At 47.1% G+C, this 20,677-nt stretch overlaps 1 protein-coding gene across 1 annotated transcript in view; it reads right to left on the bottom strand.

Moving 5' to 3' along the window:
- The window catches only part of LOC137384536 (transient receptor potential cation channel subfamily V member 6-like), a 57,078-nt gene extending 38,048 nt beyond the window's left edge, over positions 1–19,030 (bottom strand). The window contains exons 1-6 of the mRNA XM_068058677.1: positions 18,705–19,030; positions 16,140–16,237; positions 13,595–13,717; positions 12,136–12,276; positions 8,443–8,541; positions 6,897–7,069 (exon numbers count right to left, since the gene is read on the bottom strand). Of these exons, the coding sequence (XP_067914778.1) occupies positions 6,897–7,069; positions 8,443–8,541; positions 12,136–12,276; positions 13,595–13,717; positions 16,140–16,237; positions 18,705–18,835 (765 nt within the window). The 5' untranslated portion in view covers positions 18,836–19,030. The remainder of the gene's footprint in view (positions 1–6,896; positions 7,070–8,442; positions 8,542–12,135; positions 12,277–13,594; positions 13,718–16,139; positions 16,238–18,704) is intronic.
- Positions 19,031–20,677: the final 1,647 nt, after the last annotated feature.

Below are 20,677 nucleotides of genomic sequence, written 5' to 3'. Positions count from 1 at the left end.
GGGATTGGTGTCACTGCTAATCTTCCCTTTGTCCTCTGGGACACCCCTGCTTGCAGGTATTTGCCCAGATTCCACTGCACTCCGCTACGACACTTCGACTAGGTGAGGCATCACCCTCACAGTTTCTCTGCCCTCTTGAGGACTTTCTTTGTCCTTGCAGGTTTTTGTAAATGCTGTTAGAAACTCTGGTGGGGTGCTTCTAGTGTCTGCATTTACATAGGAGGATGTGGGGTCTAATTTTCCCAACATTTCGGGGTTGGCTGACTGGACAGTAGGGGTTTTCATTTGGGAATACTCTTGGATCTCCTTTAACCTGTCTTTTTTGTCCTTTTTTTCCCCTTTCCTCTTTAACCTCTTGCCAGCCCTGTACCTGTCGGTCCCCTTTTGTTCTCGGCAGGGGTCCCTTACAATTCACCAACCCTCTGTTGGAGGATTTTCCAAAAGCCAATACAGGAATTAGGGGTGCAGATTTCACTGTGGGTTGGGGTTTCCCCTCAACCTGACACATGTGGCAACTCCTACAGTACTGACACACATCTTTGTGGAGTTTTGGCCAGTCAAACTGCAGCCTTATGCAGGCTTTGGTTTTTCATATACTGAAATGTACAGCCACTGTAATCCCATGGACCATTCTTAATATTTCTCTCTGGTACCTCTGCAGCACCACTAACTGGTGAACCACTGTCCACTCTTTGTCCTCAGGTCTGTGAGGAAAACTCCATTTCCTCATCAGTACCTCATTCGTTAAATAGTAGCAATCGGGACTCCCTCTGCTTCAGTTTCAGACTGGGCAGCCTGTGCTAACTCTCTCAGTACAGGGTCGGCTCGCAGAGCCTCTGCTAGGGAAGATTCCTTTAATCCATTCCTTGAGTCCTCTAATTTTCCAAAGGAAGTCTCAGACAGACCTCATGGTCATCTGCCTGCAGTGCCAATTCAGTTTCCTCTGGAGGAGCAGGTTTGATCATGGCCCGATTCACTACACATTCAGGGGAACTGCAGGGGTCCGTCTCCTGCCACTGCCCTTTCTCTCTGACCTCCTGCGGTCTCTCTTTCACTACTGGGGAAGCAACCACCTTCGCCCCCGCCAGGTCATTACCTAGGAGCAGGTCAACCCATCCACAGGCAAACTAAGGACAATTCCTACAGTCACTGGTCCCGAAACTAGGTTGCACTCCAAGTGCACCTGATGTAAAGTTACAGGCAAACACTGCCCTCCAATACCATTCACCATCATTCTCGATTTACTGCACTCTCTGTGGAAAAGATCAGGTCTTTTCCCAGTAAAAGGGATCTAGTGGCCCCTGTATCCCTGAGGATTACTATGGACTTGCTTGCCCTACTCGAGGGGTATGGGATTACTGTCCCTTCAGACACAAAACCCTGATAACCTTCAGGAACCCTATTAAAATTTCCTGCATCCACAGCAGTATGCTTCCTGGGCCTTACTACTGCTGCAGTTAAAGCCACAGCTTGTTCAGCTGTGTTTTCCATTAAGTTCCCTTCTCCTTCACTGAGCGGGTGTGCCCTGAGTAACCCTACAGGTTTTCCCTTTAGTTTCCAGCAGTCACCTCTTAAATGCCCTGCTTTATTACAATGGAAGCACACAGGTCACTGGGTCTCACTCCTACTTTTTTGATGGAGGAGGGCCCCCTGTGTCTCCCACTTTTCTCTCGCTCCCAGCACTGCTTGGGTTTCTATCACCTTCCCACCCTTTGTCCTTTTTGAATTTGTGGAATGTATGATGGCATTAAGAGAGCTTTTGGGCCAACCATCAAGAAGATCGCCCCCCTCAAATCTAAATCAGGGGACACAATCACTGACCAACGCAAGCAAATGGACTGCTGGGTTGAGCACTACCTAGAACTGTACTCCAGGGAGAATGTTGTCACTGAGACCGCCCTCAATGCAGCCCAGCCTCTGCCAGTCATGGATGAGCTGGACATACAGCCAACAAAATCGGAACTCAGTAATGCCATTGATTCTCTAGCCAGCGGAAAGCCCCTGGGAAGGACGGCATTACCCCTGAAATAATTAAGAGTGCTAAGCCTGCTATACTCTCAGCACTCTACGAACTGCTTTGCCTGTGCTGGGAAGAGGGAGCAATACCACAGGATATGCGCGATGCCAATATCATCACCCTCTATAAAAACAAAGGTGACCGCGGTGACTGCAACAACTACCGTGGAATCTCCCTGCTCAGCATTATGGGGAAAGTCTTCGCTTGAGTCGCTTTAAACAGGCTCCAGAAGCTGGCCGAGCGTGTCTACCCTGAGGCACAGTGTGGCTTTCGAGCAGAGATATCCACCATTGACATGCTGTTCTCCCTTCGTCAGCTACAGGAGAAATGCCGCGAACAACAGATGCCCCTCTACGTTGCTTTCATTGATCTCACCAAAGCCTTTGACCTCGTCAGCAGACGTGGTCTCTTCAGACTGTGAGAAAAGATCGGATGTCCACCAAAGTTACTAAGTATCATCACCTCATTCCATGACAATATGAAAGGCACAATTCAGCCTCATCAGACCCCTTTCCTATCCTGAGTGGCGTGAAACAGGGCTGTGTTCTCACACCTACACTGTTTGGGAATTTCTTCTCCCTGCTGCTCTCACATGCGTTCAAGTCTTCAGAAGAAGGAATTTTCCTCCACGCAAGATCAGGTGGCAGGTTGTTCAACCTTTCCCATCTAAGAGCGAAGACCAAAGTACGGAAAGTCCTCATCAGGGAACTCCTCTTTGCTGACGAGGCTGCATTAACATCACACACAGAAGAGTGTCTGCAGAGTCTCATCGACAGGTTTGCGGCTGCCTGCAATGAATTTGGCCTAACCATCAGCCTCAAGAAAACGAACATCATGGGACAGGATGTCAGAAATGCTCCATCCATCAATATCGGTGACCACGCTCTGGAAGTGGTTCAAGAGTTTACCTATCACCAGTAACCTGTCTCTCGATGCAGAAATCAACAAGCGCATGGGAAAGGCTTCCACTGCTATGTCCAGACTGGCCAAGAGAGTGTGGGAAAATGGCGCACTGACACGGAACACAAAAGTCCGCATGTATCAAGCCTGTGTCCTCAATACCTTGCTCTACGGCAGCGAGGCCTGGACAATGTATGTCAGCCAAGAGCGACGTCTCAATTCATTCCATCTTCGCTGTCTCCGGAGAATCCTTGGCATCAGGTGGCAAGACCGTATCTCCAACACAGAAGTCCTCGAGGCGGCCAACATCCTCAGCTTATACACGCTACTGAGTCAGCGGCGCTTGAGATGGCTTGGCCATGTGAGCCGCATGAAGATGGCAGGATCCCCAAGGACACATTGCACAGCAAGCTCGCCACTGGTATCAGACCCACCGGCCGTCCATGTCTCCGCTTTAAAGACGTCTGCAAACGCGACATGAAGTCCTGTGACATTGATCACAAGTCGTGGGAGTCCGTTGCCAGTGATCGCCAGAGCTGGCGGGCAGCCATAAAGGCGGGGCTAAAGTGTGGCGAGTCGAAGAGACTTAGCAGTTGGCAGGAAAAAAGACAGAAGCGCAAGGGGAGAGCCAACTGCGAAACAGCCCTGACAACCAATTTTACCTGCAGCACCTGTGGAAGAGTCTGTCACTCTAGTATTGGCCTTTATAGCCACTCCAGGCGCTGCTCCACAAACCACTGTCCACCTCCAGGCGCTTACCCATTATCTGCCGAGACAAGGAGGCCAAACAGAGAAGAGGGGGTGACTAGGAGAGGTTTTCCCCTGGGGAACCGACTTTTTTATTAGAGCAAACTCATCAGCCAGAACTGCGGCTTGCCTTGCTCGATGAACTTTTTGTTCCTCCACATGGGTCTTTATGGAGCATGGGAGAGAGTTTTTAAATTCCTCGAGGAGAATTACCTCTCTGAGATTTTCATAGCTGGGCTGCACTTTAAGAGCCCTCAACCACTGGTCAAAAGCCAGCTGCTTACTTCTCTCAAACTCCAAGTATGTTTGATCAGCTTGCTTCCTGAGGGTTTGGAACTTCTGGCGATAGGCTTCTGGTACTAGCTCATATAACCCGTGGATAGCATTTTTTGTCAGTTCATAATTTGGTGAACTCTCATCTGGCAACAGGGAATAAACCTCATGGGCTTTTCCAGTGAGCTTACTTTGCAACAGAAGAGTCCAGCTTTCAGCTGGCCATTTTAACTGTCTTGCAAGTTTCTCAAAAGGTACAAAAAATTTCAGCAAAGCCTTTGACAAGGTCCCACATGGGAGACTTATCAAGAAAGCAAATGCACATGGGATACAGGGTAACTTGATAAGGTGGATTCAAAATTGGCTTAGCTATAGGAGACAGAGAGTGATGACAGATGGCTGCTTTAGTGACTGGAAGCCAGTGTCCAGTGGCTTACCACAGGGATCTGTGCTGGGTCCCCTATTGTTTGTCATTTATATAAACGACATAGATGACTATGTGGGGGGTAGGATCAGTAAGTTCTCGGATGACACAAGGATTGGCCGAGTGGTTAACAGTGAGGTTGAGTGTCTTAGGTTACAGGAAGATATAGATGGGATGGTCAAATGGGCAGAAAAGTGGCAGATGGAATTTAACCCTGAAAAGTGTGAGGTGATGCACTTTGGAAGGAGTAATGTGACACGGAAGTATTCAATGAATGGCCTGACACTGGGAAGTTCCGAGGAACAAAAGGACTTTGGCGTGTTTGTCCATAGATCTCTGAAGGCAGAAGAGCAGGTTAATAGGGTGGTGAAAAAGGCAAATGGGATACTTACCTTTATCAATTGAGGCGTAGATTACAAAAGCAGGGAGGTCATGTTGGAGTTGTATAGAACTTTGGTAAGGCCACAGCTGGAGTACTGTGTGCAATTCTGGTCGCCACATTATAGGAAGGATGTGATTGCACTGGAGGGGGTGCAGAGGCGATTCACCAGGATGTTGCCTGGGATGGAACATTTAAGCGATGAAGAGAGGTTGGATAGGCTTGGGTTGTTTTCGCTGGAGCAGAGAAGACTGAGGGGTGACCTGATCGAGGTGTACAGATTATGAGGGGCATGGACAGGGTATATAGGGAGCAGCTGTTCCCCTTAGTTGAAGGATCAGTTACAAGGGGACACAAGTTTAAGGTGAGGGGCAGGAGGTTTAAGGGGGATTTGAGGAAGAACTTTTTTACCCAGAGGGTGGTGACAGTCTGGAATGCACTGCCTGGGAGGGTGGTAGAGGCGGGTTGCTTCACATCCTTTAAAAAGTACCTGGATGAGTACTTGGCACGTCATAACATTGAAGGCTATGGGCCAAGTGCTGGCAAATGGGATTAGGTAGACAGGTCAGGTGTCTTTAATGCATCGGTGCAGACTCGATGGGCCGAAGGGCCTCTTCTGCACTGTATTATTCTGTGATTCTGTGAACAAATGCTTCCATATCTCCCTCATTGAATTTTGGGATCAGTTGGGAACATTTTAACAATTCTGTGCACAGCCTCACCCCACTTGTATCTTCCACACTTTCACTGGGTTTACTCTGTCTCCTCCTAGTTAACTGTAGCCTCGTCAGCTCACTTTCCTCACATTCATTCTGGAAGGTTCTCTCTCTTTCTCTCTCCTCTCTCTCTTTTCCTTTCTCCTGTCTCTCCCTTTGTCTCTCTCTTTCCCTGTCTTCTAATTCAAGTTTCCTCTGTTCCAATTGTAACTTTGCTAGTAATACCCTGTTGGAGTCTATTTCTAACCCTTTTCTGATTCTTCAGGTTCAAAGGAAAAGTGGCTGGCCACTAGTCTTAGGAGTTCTGATTTCCTAGCCTTGGCATGGACAGTGATCCCGCACTGCTCAGCCATATTTCTCAGCTCCACTGGAACTTTGCTTGAGAGAGAGAGAGAAACAGGGAGAGACCTTCCTTCTCTTTTGTCTTCAAATTGCAGTCTCTCCTTTCTGCTCTATGAGCACAATTCAATTAACTCCAAGTTGGCCAGCAAGCTAGTCATGTGACAAGCTCCTTATTTGGAACAACCTCTCTGGCGAGGTTTGCGGATTTCATCCCAATCTTAGCAGACACTCTCAGTGGAGGGGTGGGGGGAGTGGGGCGTGGTGGTGTGGAATGCTGGCTGCTACACATTCAATGCCTCTTGATCCAAAATCCATCTGGCTAATTGAATCAGGGAGTACTCTCATTGTTTTCTTCATGCAACTGTCTTCCAGAATGCAAATGTGCAGCCATGTTTTCAGCCACTGTTGTGGTCTTTTTAAACAAGTTATTTCAAGTCCAGTAACAGTTCAAAATTAATGGTCCATATAACAAAATTAATATGTCACACTATTTTATATTTCTGATCCCTAGATTTGGACTCCACCACAAATGGAAACATCTTCTCAATGTCTACCCTGTCAAACTCTTTCATAACTTGAAAGACTTCTATCAGGTCATCTCTGTCTTTTCTTTTCAAGTGAAAAGAACCCCAACCTGTTCCATCTTTTCCGATAGTTAGAATCTTTCAGTTCTGGTAGCATACTTGTAAATCTTGTTTGCACCTTCTCTAGTGCCTCTATAACTTTTTTATAATATAGGTTAACCAAAGTTTACCATAACTTCTTTGCTTTTTAATTCTATTTCTCTAGAAAAAGGTAAAAAAAAAGTCACTGTTCTCAGTCCTGATTGTTATCTTGTGATTTCCCCCCTCCCTGGAATGTGCTTGTGTGTGAATTTTGGGTAAGGACAGGGTGAAGATTGGCAGTGACATCCGCACAATTGAATGGCCTCACAAATTCACTCGCTAGGTTCAAGTATGAAGAGCAGTCAGTAAGTCAAAGCGATGGAAGATGGCAACATCGGTTGAACTGTACCTCAGTGTGGAGTCAGTGCCGTGAGGAGAGAATAGGAGACCAATGTGGACAGAGGCAATTTTAACAAAGACAGAATTTCCTGACCTGAATATTTCCTTCAACTGCAGCAAGTTTGATGGGGGACAGTCCGTCTCTGTTGATGATCATGTCCACTGCAATCTCATCCTCTGGCTTGTCGTAGGACAGAATTAAATCGTACATCTGTGGGACGAGGGGCCTTTTTGGTTGCAGCACCAGAACATGGAGAACGGTGTTACCTGAGAAAAGGACACATTAGGACTGAAGGCTTTCTACAGCGTGGGAAAGGTTCTCCCTCTCCTCCCTGCTAATGAAAATCCTTACCCCCACCCCCACCCCCCCCCCACTCAGACCATCACCCACCACCAGCCAGTGGCTGCTCAATCTTTTACAGACTGCCTCCACCTCCTAATTGCATGAATAAAAGATTAAGAACTGAATTTTATGGGCTCCCCCAGATGGGTTTGCAGTCGGGGGATTGGAGGTGGGGGCGGAGGACCCTTTGCCACCCCGTTGCAATGCAATTTTGTTGGGGGTGGGACAGGCCGAACCTGTCTCAGCGGGGCCCATAAAACTCAGCCCAACGTTTCAGGTCTTTGACCTTTTATCAGAACGGTATGAAAAGTCAGAGACCTGAAACGCTAACTGTTTCTTTCTCCACAGATGCTGCCAGACCTGCTGGGTATTTTCAACATTTTCTGTTATTATTTCTGAGGGAGTGTTGTACTATCAGCGGTGCCGTCTTTCAGACGAGACATTAAATTAAAGAGGCCCTGTGTGCCCTTTCAGGTGGATGTAAAAGAAAAGAAGAGCAGGGGAGTACTTATTCCCTGGTGTCCTGGTCAATATTTTCCTTCAATCAATACCACTGAAACAAATTATCCGGTCATTACCACATTGCTTTGTAGGAACTTGCTATATAAATGCAAGTCTTTTTTTTATTTGTATAGAGATTTATCATCTCCGTTGGAAATGTATGCAAGGAGTTACTTATGGAGTCCAGTGACCATTGTTAAAACAAAATGTGGCTGCCATTTTGCACACAAGATCTGACAAACAGCAAACAGATTAAGTGACATTGGTTGAGGGAGGAATGCTGAACAGTGCACCAGGAGTAGTGCCATAGATATTTAATATCTGCCTGTGTTACTGGAAATGGCAGACAAGACCTCAATTTAACATCTCATCAAAATAACAAATCAATTACGGGTTCCCTTTAACCTAATCATGAATGCTCAGCGAAGAAAGAAAGTAAGAAAGAACTTGTGTCATTCACGACCACAGCACGTGATTAAGCGTTTTAAAGCCGATGAAGTATTTTTGAATTGGTGAAACACGAGCTGCCAATTCATTATGAGCCTGTTCTGATCAAATGCTGAAGACCAGTTCCACTCCCAGTGTTCCAATACAGTCAAACAAGTATTGTGACCAGATCAGAGTGCAGTTTAAGTGTATCGGAACCTGTCTATCAGCGAGTGCAATGCACACATGCACAACATTCCTGTAGGTCGCGGTGCGTCACTCCAAGCTACAATCACTGAGTGATATTCTTCCATGGTTCCACAGCTCAGGAGTGAAATCAAACTGAAGGGTGCCTCTTTCTGAATCTTACCCAGGTAATCCTGTGCCTTAATGTCTGCCCCATTTTCAATCAGAATCCGGATGATCTCTTCATTCCCAACACAAGCAGCGAAAGACAACACATGCTCACCTGAAAAAGAAACACAGCCAGAAATGAAAGCAGATGAAAATTAAATGAATACAGTTGGATGGGAGTTTCTCCAGTTAGACAATTTCTAGGAATGTTTTAAACCAAGGTGGTATCATCTTAAAATTAGAGCTCGGCTGCTCGGAAGCAAAATCAGGAAGCACTTTTTCACACAAAGGGTAATAGAAGTTTGGAACTCTCTCTCAAAAGGCTGTGGATGCTGAGGATCAATTGGAGCTTTCAAGACTGAGGTCAAGAATGTGGTTTTTATTGGGTATTAATGGATATGGAGCTAAGGCAGGGAAATGGAATTGAGGAATTGAATGGTGGAGCAGGCTCAAAGGCTGAATGGCCTTCTGCAGGTTCCAATATTCCATGAAACTGAGGTAGTGATGAAAGAAAGAGAGGAAGAACTTGCATTTATAACGTGTCTTATTGCATCCTCAGGACCTTCCAATGCCCTTCACAGCCAATGGATTCATTATTGAAGTGCAGACATTGCTGTTATGTAAGCAAACATGGCAGCCAATGTGCAGATAGCAAGATCCCACAAATGGCAAGAGATAAATGGCATGTTCGTGAGTTTTTGGCACTGTTGGTTTATGGAAGAGTATTGATCAGGACACCAGGACAAATCCCAGCTCTTCGAATGGTGCCAAGGGACCTTTAACATCCATCTGAGCTGTGGGAACAGACTGATGAGGCCTCACTTCAATGTCTCACCTAAAATTCCCAGTTCTATACAAATAATGGTAGCATGGTACTGCAGAACCATGAGGTAATAATTGTGTTAAGACAGCGCATAATGGGATTATACAGCAACACGTTAACCCATGTGATGCTAGAGAAATGTAACCTTATTGGGATAAGCCTGAGGTGATTTAACTCACACCATACTGAGTCATCGTTATCTGCTTCTCTTCTTTCTGACCCACTTGTGTGTGCTGGTGTTTGGAGTGTAAACTAAGATAGAAAATTTCAATCAAAGTGTTCAGGTGTGTTTGTTGTCAATAGCAACAGCAGCTTGCATTTACATTGCACATTTGTTGCAGTCAACAGGTGTATGTATCACAGACTATGAACAGATACTGAGCCAGAGAAAGAGGTATTAGGAAGGGTGACGAAAAGGTTAGGTAAAGAGGTGGGTTTTAAGGAGGGCCATGAAAGGGTGATTGAAAGGATGAAAGGGTGATTGTGAGGCAAAGAGGCGCAAGGAGGGAATTCCAGGGCTTAGGTTCTGGATCAATGGTTTTCAACTGGGATCCGCAGATCCCTGGCGATGTGGAGACACTTTATGGCGGGGGTCCGCAAAGTAATGTGAAAGTGCGTAATGAGTGGGGCCGGCCTTATGGTTGGATGAGATAGGCGACTTCCCAGGATGCTGTGGTCAGGGGGATCACTCTGTCCCACCAACCATATCACAAGGTACCTCAGGAATTCTGCCCCAGTATTCCCTTATAAGGCCTTAGTTGAGCTCCTGTCAGCTGCTAGTGTAGTGGTTAGGTTACTGGACTAGGAACTCAAATTCTACCATTTGAATTCATTTTTAAAAATCTGGAAATAAAAAGCTGGTAAATGTGATTGGCGTGAAAGACTCAGCTGGTTCACAGGAAACTATTACTGAAGTCCTCACATATAGGGCTGGATTTTATGGGCCCCCCTGAGATGGGTTTGGAGGCGAGGAGTGGCCCATAGAATTGTGACAGGAGGTGGGTGGGGGAAGGTGGAGGGTCCGTCTCTACCCCGAAGCCAAGCGATTTTGCCAGGGCTGGGATGGGCTGACAATGACCTTCCTAGCCAGAGACCAATTGACGTCTTTAAGTGTCCTATTAAAGGCCCATTTAAGGGCATCTTTCCCCCGCAGCTGGGATTTAACCAGTGGCGGGGAGTGTCTCCACCACGCAGAAGGGTACCTTGTAATATGAGACGCCCTTTCTGTGGGCCTGGGTGTTGTTCCTCCTCCGTGCGCAATCTGTGGCCCATGGAGGACCCCACTGGCCAAACCTCCACCTCCATGGACCCTCTCCTCCTCATGCACACCCCGCAACCCCCCCCCCCCCCCCTACCCTCGCCGGGGCCTTCCAGACTGGCCCGGCGACCCCGCCTCATTTACCTGAGGTCTGGGGTTCAGCACTGGGCCTGGGTCCAAAGCTTCTGCAGTACCGGCAGTGGCCACTGCTCCAAATGGCACTGCCGATACTGCTGATATGCCCACCCTGTGATTGGTCAGTAGCCCTTGGAGGCGTGATCCCTGTTTTTAAAGGGATAGAGAACTTCATTTCTGGAACAACGGAGGATTGCGCCAGAGGATGGCTCAGATAGGCCGAGGCATGGCTCCCCCCGCCTTTCCGGTCGAGTGTCGGGGAGCCCTTCCAGCTGCACAAAATCCAGCCCAGGATGCAGTCGTGTAGTGATTATGTTACTGGACTAGTAACCCAGAGGCCTGAACTAATAATCTAATAAATATGAGCTTAAATTGCCAAATGGCAGTTTGAGAATTTGAATTCAGCTTAAAAAATACAGTTCACTAGTATCAGCAACGGTGACCATGAAACTGTTGGATTGTTGTAAAAACCCAGCTGGTTCACTGATTTGCTATCGGGAAGGAAACCTGGTGTTCATACCTGGTCTGGCTTCAGTCCCACACCAGTCTGAAGTGGCCTTGCAAATGCATCAAACCGCTACCAGTGATTCAAGGAGACAGGTCAAACCTCCCTTCCTGCTACACAGATGCCCCTGTCCCCTCAATGTGGGATGGTGGGTTTCTAGCCTCAGGCGCAGGTGCACTTGAAATCTGCACTGCTGCACTTCCACCAGTGGAGTGGGCCCATCAGAATTTCAGCCCTAAAATCTTTACCTCCTGCGCTTCTGGATTTTGATTCCAAAGCTTAAGAGTTCTCAGCCATGTCCATTTCTATTGGCCGTTTCACCTGAGCTCACCCCATACTCTGCTATCCATATCCTAACTCGCACCAAGTCCCGTTCACCCAACACTCCTGTGTTCACTGACCTACATTGCCACACAGTCCGTGCCTCCAATTTCAAAATATTCATTCTTATGTTCAGATTCCCTCTATGGCTTCACCTCTCCCTAGCTCTGTAATCTCCTCCAGTCCCACAACCCGCTGAGATATCTACGTTCCTCCAAATCTGGCCTCCTGCCCATCGCCATTTTCCTTTGTTCCACTATTATTGGCTGTGCCTTCAGCTGCCCAGACCCTAAACTCAGGAATCCCCTCTCTAAGTTTCTTTATCTTCCTACCTTACTTTCCTCCTTTAAGACACTGCTTGTGTGACCAAGTCACCTGTTCTAATATCATCTAATGGACTTGGTGTCACGCTTTGTCTGATCATGCTGCTGTGAAATGCCTTGACATATTAATACATTTAAGGCACTATATAAATGCAATATGCTATTACTGAATTTAAAGCCAACATTTTTCTTTTGGGCATTACAGCATAGAGCTACGCCTGCTGGGAATTCCCATCAAAGAGAAAGGGACAAATAAACTGTGATTTCCAAGCCATTAAAGTGGGTGAAGCTCTATCCATCGACACGGAATACCGAAGCTAGGCCTGAATAGATGGTACACTCACCATAATATATGACACCGTTACTGCTCTTCCTGAAGAAAGTCCCAGTAGCTCGAGGTGTGGCCACATTGGCTCCACGGCTGATCAGTTCTTTCACCAGACTCACATTCTCATTTGCCACAGCGATGTGAAGAGCAGTTTCCCCTATTTGGCAAAATGATATCCAACATTTCTGAATTGATCAGCATCCAATCACTGAAACATAATATACTTCCCAATATCACAATCACACCCAACACACTCGTACATCACACACTACCCATCCCCCAATCCTCACTCACTACCCATCCCCCAATCCTCACTCACTACCCATCCCCCAATCCTCACTCACTACCCATCCCCCAATCCTCATTCACTACCCATCCCCCAATCTTCACTCACTACCCATCCCCCAATCCTCACTCACTACCCATCCCCCAATCCTCACTCACTACCCATCCCCCAATCCTCACTCACTACCCATCCCCCAATCCTCACTCACTACCCATTCCCCAATCCTCACTCACTACCCATCCCCCAATCCTCACTCACTACCCATTCCCCAATCCTTACTCACTACCCATCCCCCAATCCTCACTCACTACCCATCCCCCAATCCTCACTCACTGCCCATCCCCCAATCCTCACTCACTACCCATCCCCCAATCCTCATTCACTACCCATCCCCCAATCTTCACTCACTACCCATCCCCCAATCCTCACTCACTACCCATCCCCATTCCTCATTCACTACTCTTCCCCGTTCCTCACTCACTATCCATCCCCCATACCTCACTCACTACCCATCCCCATTCCTCACTCACTACCAATTCCCCATACCTCACTCACTACCCATCCCCTGATCCTCACTCACAACCCATCACCCATTCCTCACTCACGATCCATTCTCTATTCCTCACTCACTATCCATCCTTCATTCCTCACTCACTACCCATCCTCCATTCCTCATTCACTACCCATTCCTCATTCCTCACTCATTACCCATCCCTCATTCCTCACTCACTACCCATCCCCTATCCTCATTCACTACCCATTCTCCATTCCCCACTCACTACCCACCCTCCATTCCTCGCTCACGACCCATCCCCCATTCCTCGCTCACTACCCATCCCCCATTCCTCACTCACTACCCATCCCCCATTCCTCACTCACTACCCATTCTCCATTCCTCATTCACTACCCATTCCTCATTCCTCACTCATTACCCATCCCTCATTCCTCACTCACGACCCATCCCCTATCCTCATTCACTACCCATTCTCCATTCCCCACTCACTACCCACCCTCCATTCTTCACTCACTACCCATCCCCTGTTCCTCACTCACTACCTATCCACAGTGCAGTGCATGTGCAGGAGTGTACAATGCTTGTATTTGGGTTTCCTGCACAAGCACCCCGATTGCTCTGCTGCCCCTCCCTCACATTGATGGAAAGTAAACCCTGTGGAAATGCAGACAGTACCTGCATACAGCCTGCCTGTGATTGGACTGCTCAGGAGTTCAGGAGCCACTTCAAGGAGTGCGATTGCCGCCTTGTTGGCGTTGTGCATGGCCGCGACATGCAAAGCTGTCTCCCCCATAGTGCCTGCAGAGAGAGAGCAAAGAAAGTCTGCCTGTGGTGGGATTCAGGAAAGTTGCCAAAGGGAAGGACAGCTGAGAAGAGACATTATGTAATTTGGGGAGGGATACATCCATCTTGGGGAGGGTGAGGCGTGGTGGTGGTGGTGTGGGTTTACAGCACAACTGACATAATGGGCTGAATCTTTGCTTCAGGGGCGGAAAACAGGACTTGGGACTGTTTCCAGGTTCTGAATCTGCACCCGGGGTGAAACAGTCCCATTGGGATTTTCACGGACGATCCCATTCAATTGGCATGGAGACAGGTTCCCTGTCCACTTAAGGGTGGGAGGTGGGCTCTCGAAGCTGGAGGGCCAATCAGAGGGCCTTCTAGCTTCAGAGGAGCAGCCAGCTGCAGTAAAGGGTAAGTAACTGAGAGGGCGCTTCAACATGAAGGTGTCCTCTCACCAACTTTTTTAAAACTTCAAATAAAAAACAGAAAAAGCAGCCAGGCTACCACTGTGAAGGAGGAATCCCTCTACAGGACAGCCTTTGGCTGCAGCCACACCCAGGCAGGCAGGCAGGGAGGGCCTGTAGGATTGCCTGGAGTGCAGGACCTCCGGCCTGCTGCTGGGTGCCCACCTCCAAGCACCTAAACTGCACCTAAACTAAACTGTGTTGTGAAACTGCAGGCTGACTGGAAAATCCCAGTCCGCCTCCTTTAATTGCAGTTAACAAGGCTCTTAATGAGCCTAATTGTCTACCTGCCTTGTGGGGGCAGGTAGCCCTGCTGCCTCCGAATCCACCTTGGCAAAAATGGCCTGTGCCTGGAACAGTGTTAGGAAACCAACAGGCCGGCCAGTGCCAATATTTCTGAGCCCCACCGGCCTCCACTCCTCACCTTGGCGGCGTGCGAAAATTGAACCTAATGTTTCCTCCAAAACAACATTCCTGAGGTTCCACAGACAGGTGACCATGGCTTTCCATGATGGCAGACTGGACTGGGCTGGGCTAGGGTGAGACCTGCTCAGTTCCAATGCTGTTACTCCAGAAAGGGAGATGGTACACGGAGGACTTTGCCCTGTCTTAGAAGGTACTTTTTAGCCTGACTCCTCTTTTGGTACCTCTCACGTTCGGTAAGGGTGTAAGAATATAGATATGTTTATGCATTACTGTAACTCTAAGAAAGACACAACAGTAATGTAGACAGTATGGATTCCAGCTGTGTTCTTGCAAATCCTCAATGATATTGATAACTTTGGAGAGGGTGTTTCAGGGCCATAGACATTGTACTGTAAGGATATTTCCATATTGATCATGAAATAAATAAGCTGGTTGGATAATATTGAGCTAAAAGGGTTGTTAGGATTCAAGCTCATGGGATTGAATTTTCCCGGCCCACAGGCCCACAGCTGGGAGATGGGAGGGCTGGCAAAATGACAGTGGAAGACATTGGGAGTGAGCCCGACATCTTCCTGCTGCCATGCCATATTGGCAGCAGCAGGAAAGTTGGCAGATCAGATGCCCGCCAGGTGGCTAACTGAGACACTTAACTGGCTAATTAACGTTGGGAGGGCCTGTCGCTATGTGGGTTGACTGCCCAATGAAACCTGGCAGTCTCCCGGCAGGCTCTAGGGTCTGGGCCCCTCCTTAATGAGTTCTCCGTGGTCCAAAGGGTGCCACTGGTGCTCAACAACCCTCCCCCCCCCCATCCAAGGTGGATAGTTGGGGTTAAGATACAGATCAGCTATGATATAATTGAAGGGCAGAACAGGATCAATGGACTGAATGGCCTCCTCCTGTTCCAATCTCGGTACCTGCTGGGGTATATTTCTACAATCAGCAATAACACTGGTTGACAACAGGCTACCGAACATAGGGGCATCTCTGAATAGTCTGACCCTGTCCTTACTTGACATAAACTTCCAGCAGGATTCACTGGAGAGCGATCAGGAGTACGGAGCCTCATTGTTCTATTTTCTCCCCCTCATCCCCGGGACACGAAGAGCAATTTCAGCACCCACACTTGGCTGAGCCTGACAGCATTGTGTAGGGATTACATGTGGGGGCGTGTTGGTCTGTGGTGCTGAATACTGCATCCACTTTAGCCTCAGTGCCATTACAGAGCCCAGAAAATAAAGTTTAAATGAAGCAAGATTGTGAAAGTCTAATAAGTTGCCTCTGATGTGGCTGCTGACAATGAGTGACATTATATTCAAGCTGGGGACAGAGTAATTAGGGAAAACTCAGAAATGTGCTCCACAGCGCCATTTATTGGTAAACGCCTGCAACTACATTGTGACAGGCAACTGTTTACATACAGAGTTTCCATTCTATATCTTTGCATTGGCAGTTACAATGTTAAATAAAAACCTGATCACAAATCGTGACAATAGAAATTTGGACAGAATGTGTGTGCAGACTAGAATTTTTAAACAAATCCTTCGCACCTGTTTCCAAAAGGTCAAATGATGGACATTGAGCAAGTTTAAAAATATCCCGATCTTTATTTTCTTTGGCAGCAGAAAGTAGAGGTGACTCATTGATCCTGTTAACAGAGAAAGATTGAATAGATTGATATTGATCCTTTCAGGTACTCATGATATTCCTGAATCCTTCCTAACCAAGCCGCACATCATCCTGACTTGGAAATATATTCCTACTCTGTCATTGTCGCTGAGTCAAAATGTTTGAACTCCCTAATGGCACTGTGGCAGTAACTTCATTGTGTGGACTGCAGTGGTTCAAGAAAGCCCAGCATCACCTTCTCAAAGGCAACTAGGGAATGGACAATAACTGCCAGCCTTGCCAGAGATGTACATATCCTGAGAATTAATTAAAAAGAAAACCTGTGAAGTACTATGAAATGTAAACACTGTTATCACATCAGAAAAACAATGGCCAATTTGAACACTGCAAGGTCCCACACACAGCAATGTGACTAGACAATCTGTTTTGGAGGTGGTGACTGAGGGCAGAATGTTGGCCAGGACACCAGAGAGGACTCCCTTCCTCTTCTTTGAAGAGTGCCTTGGAGTCTTTTAGCCTACTTGAGAGGGCAGACAGGGCTTTGGTTTAACATCTTATCCAAAAGATGGCATCTCCAACATTGCAGCACACCTGAATACTGCACTGAAGTGGCATCTTAGCTTATGAGCTCAAGTCTCTGGAGTGGGAAGTGAACCCACAATCTACTGACAAAGAAGTGAGAGTGCTACTAATTGAGCCATGGCTGCCAAAGTGTAAGAGACAGACTGGTGACAGACAGCTCCACCAATGAGCATGACCCTCTCCAACTAAATCACCCAAGAGCTAGGTGCTTGCTCAGTGGGAGCTCAGTGGGAAGAGCCAGGGCCATGATAGGAAAGTGGTTATTCTGACCTGGCGTGAGAGCAGAATCATCCCGGAGGGACTTCACAATTGAATTTCAGACAAATTGAGGTTTATCACCAATTAGAAGGGCCACATGGAGGAATGGTGTGCAAGATGGAAATTATACACTGGTGCAGTAGGGGGCGGTATTGCAAGGTTGGTGGTTGAGACAGTGTAGAATGTTTTTGCCTAATGCTTAACCCTTACTGCACCTGCACTGGGAGTGTTTAATGGACAGAGGGAGCTATACTCTATATCTAACCGTGCTGTACCTGCCCTGTGAGTGTTTGATTATCATGTAGAGGCAGCTTTACCCTGTATCTAACCAATGCTGAAATTGCCCTGGGAGTGTTTGTTGGGAAAGTGAAGTTGGAGCTTTACTCTGTATCTAACATGTACTGTACCTGCCCTGGGAATGTTTGATGGACAGTGTATTTAGAGCTGTATAAAAAATAAATCAGAAGAGACTGCAGCTATGCAATAGTTCAGGTAGCTTTTTAAATGAGAAATAACACTTTAATTTCTCAGATGGGATGTTTATTGACAGTCGATCCAGAATTTTCTTCTTCTGTTGCAGCCTTTGTTATTCCTGAGCTCAGAGTGCTCAGTGCTGACACCTAGTGACAATCATCAGAAAGTGTCAATCCCCAGCTCCAAAAGTTGACCTGTTCAAAATAACCAGATTAGGGGAGAGGCTGCAGGATCAATAAGTTTAATGGCATTGTATCAACATGTTTAAATAACACCCCAATCTTTGAGAATAAGGTCAATCTGCAACCGTCCATGAAATTTATGCCAAAAACACCCATAAAATACTGGAAATGCAGGGTAGGTCTATAAGGGTCTGCAGCAGAAACTATAGGGTTACACATAGACACACACACAATGCGGTTTGGCAGCTTTCAGCTGCATGTAGGTACATTCTTTTAGTGTGCCAGGCTCATTGATCACAGAGGGCCAGAGGGCCAGAATATCCACCTGGCATGGAAACTTCCAGCTCCTTCCGCATGGGCAGTTTTCATTCGTCAGACTCTAAGGTGGTTGAGGTCAGACTGAGCAAGAAAGCCATACTCTGACTCCACTATTCAACCAATGCCATTGTGTAGATTGGCATAGAGGGGGCACCAATGGCATCTGTGGTGGCGGCTGCTTGCTGTGCGGCTCTTTCTGCCCCGAGAGAATGAGGAGCTAGCCTGCAAGGCCAACAGCAATGTCAGGGTGCCCATTATTCCATGCAATATTCGTGTATGAAGGTCTAAGATATTCGGACCAACAGAAACATATGGCACCTTTAATGTGGTTGCTTCACAGGAGAGTTATCGGACAAGAATTGTCTGTGCTAGATTATCTGATTGGTGCTTCCTGTATGCCTTTGCCTCAGACAATTTACCCTTAAGCACTTTATATTTTTCCACTCAACTTTTTTCCCTCTATTTTTTCCCTTTTTGCTCTTGCCCTCAATGAGTTTGGGACAGTTTCGACTGCTGAGCGCAGTCTCACGCGCGCGCACTGATTTGCCAAGCGGCTGTGCCATGGGGTACAGGAAGTGGCTTTGTCCAACAAGGTGGAGCTGGCACACACAACCGCACCATTTGTGATCCCCGCCTCGCGATCCCCGTCTCGCACTCCTATGTTGTGCTCACCTCTTCTGCTGAAGCACGTGCAGCTCATACACCTGTGGACCCAACCCCTCCTCCGACTGCTGATCCGGGGCCAGCCCGTGCACCCAGTTGAGGAAGGTCAGCCTCCTGCCTTCCCATAAGAGCCCCGGCATTTTGCTCCTGGACTCCAGACAGAGAGGCTGTCAGCTCCAACACCAGTACCAAATCAAGAGGGATCTTTTACAGGAACGGTCTTCCAGCTGATTTATTAAAATAAAATGTTCGAGTTCAGCTTCAGGAAAAAAAATCTTGCTTTGGTGATTGTTGGCAGACTAAGAGATGGAATCTTAAGGAAGTTAACTGCAGTTCAGTGCATCCAGCTGGTTGTAACTTCTCCCTGACAGAGGCTGATGATGTAGTTAATGGAACACTATCGGGATTGTCACACCTTTGGGGAGGAGCCACCAACATTTCCCACAGTGTGCATTAACCCCTCAAGTCCTGCTGCTATGTTTCCGGGTCAATGCAAAGCAGGACAGAAAGGCCCCATCTAACAAACACTTTGCAAAATCCAAGCTTTTCAGAGTCTCCACCTTAAACACTGTAGGTCAAATTGGTGAAAGGTCATTTTGGGACAGATATGAGAAAGATTTTCTTCACACAGTAGTTTTGATTTTGGGCGACATGCAAAATGAGCGCTATCGGACCAACTGTCAGTTATACGTCTCTCCCAAAATTCATTTCCAATGTTTTCTAGAAATGAAAATCATGAGATATGTGTGTAGGGCAGCTGAACAGATATCACCTGTTTTATACTGTCATTCAAAGTCAAAATTACTGACATGACGAAGGAACTTGCATTTATATAGCACCTTTCACATCCTCAGGATATCCCAAAGTACTTTAAATACATTAAAATATTTTTAAAGTGTAGCCACTGTTCTAATGTAGGAAATGCAGCATCAATTTGAGCACAGCAAGCTCCCACAAACAGCAAAATGAAATCAGCAGATCAGCTGCATTTCAGTGATATTGATTGGGGGGTAAATATTGGCCAGGACACCAGTGAGAACTCCCCTGCTCTTCTTCAAGATAGTGCCATGGGATCTTTTACATCCACGTGAGTGCGAAGATGGGCCTTGATTTTACGTATCACCCAGAAGGCTGCACTTCCAACAGTGCAGCACTAAAGTATCAGCCTAGAGTAAGTGCTTGGGTCTCTGGAGTGGGGCTTGAACATACAATGTCAGAACTCAGAGACAAGAGAGCTACTAACTGAGTCACAGCAGCCAACAGATAGATTAGTAAAAGCAACAGTGTAATAAGTGATTGAATGCTGCAATGGGAGGACCTTGTCATCTCTCTGGATGGATGAATTAAGATGGGCCAAATGGCCTTCCTCATTTCCTAATTATCTTGCAATGTTTCAAGTGGAGTTTTAAAACTGGACTTGGACTGATGACATCTGGCTCAGGGCACAAAGAAATTACCAACCATGAGCCAGTAGTCTGGGGCTTTAATGTGTCATGACATTAATGCTCTCTCTTGTTTTCTTCCTTCCACCATTCCCTAAATCTTGACTCCTCCAATATCCCAGAATGAGTGGGCTGTCAATTGAGGCCAAAAACCCTGAGTTCTGCTGAAGTTCAGGGATGAGGAGGAAGTGGGCCTCGGCTGGATTAAGAGTATCACTGAGAGAACATAGCTTCACCCGGTTGTGCCCCTGGACACAGCCAGTCTATTGGGGAGGGTGGTCATGTGGAACTGGGAAACTCCCCTACAGGGAGGGTTGGAATATATGACGCTACATCTCATTCAGTTCCCGTTCAGCTCCTCTGAAGCCCTGTGTTGCTTGACTAACAATCTAATGCCAGGGCTCATTCATTGTCACTCCTCCCATATCCTGTGAATTAAAGGGGAAGGCTTTTGGTTAGAAATCCATCTTCACAATCGTTCCTTTGACCTCCCCAAAATTTCTGGCCTTCCATTCCACGGTCTTCACTATTGAGGATACA

Source organism: Heterodontus francisci, chromosome 26, assembly GCF_036365525.1.
Source record: "Heterodontus francisci isolate sHetFra1 chromosome 26, sHetFra1.hap1, whole genome shotgun sequence".
Lineage (NCBI taxonomy): Eukaryota > Metazoa > Chordata > Chondrichthyes > Heterodontiformes > Heterodontidae > Heterodontus > Heterodontus francisci.
The sequence above is the reverse complement of the archived record's forward strand: the minus strand, read 5'-3'. Positions and strand labels throughout refer to the sequence as shown.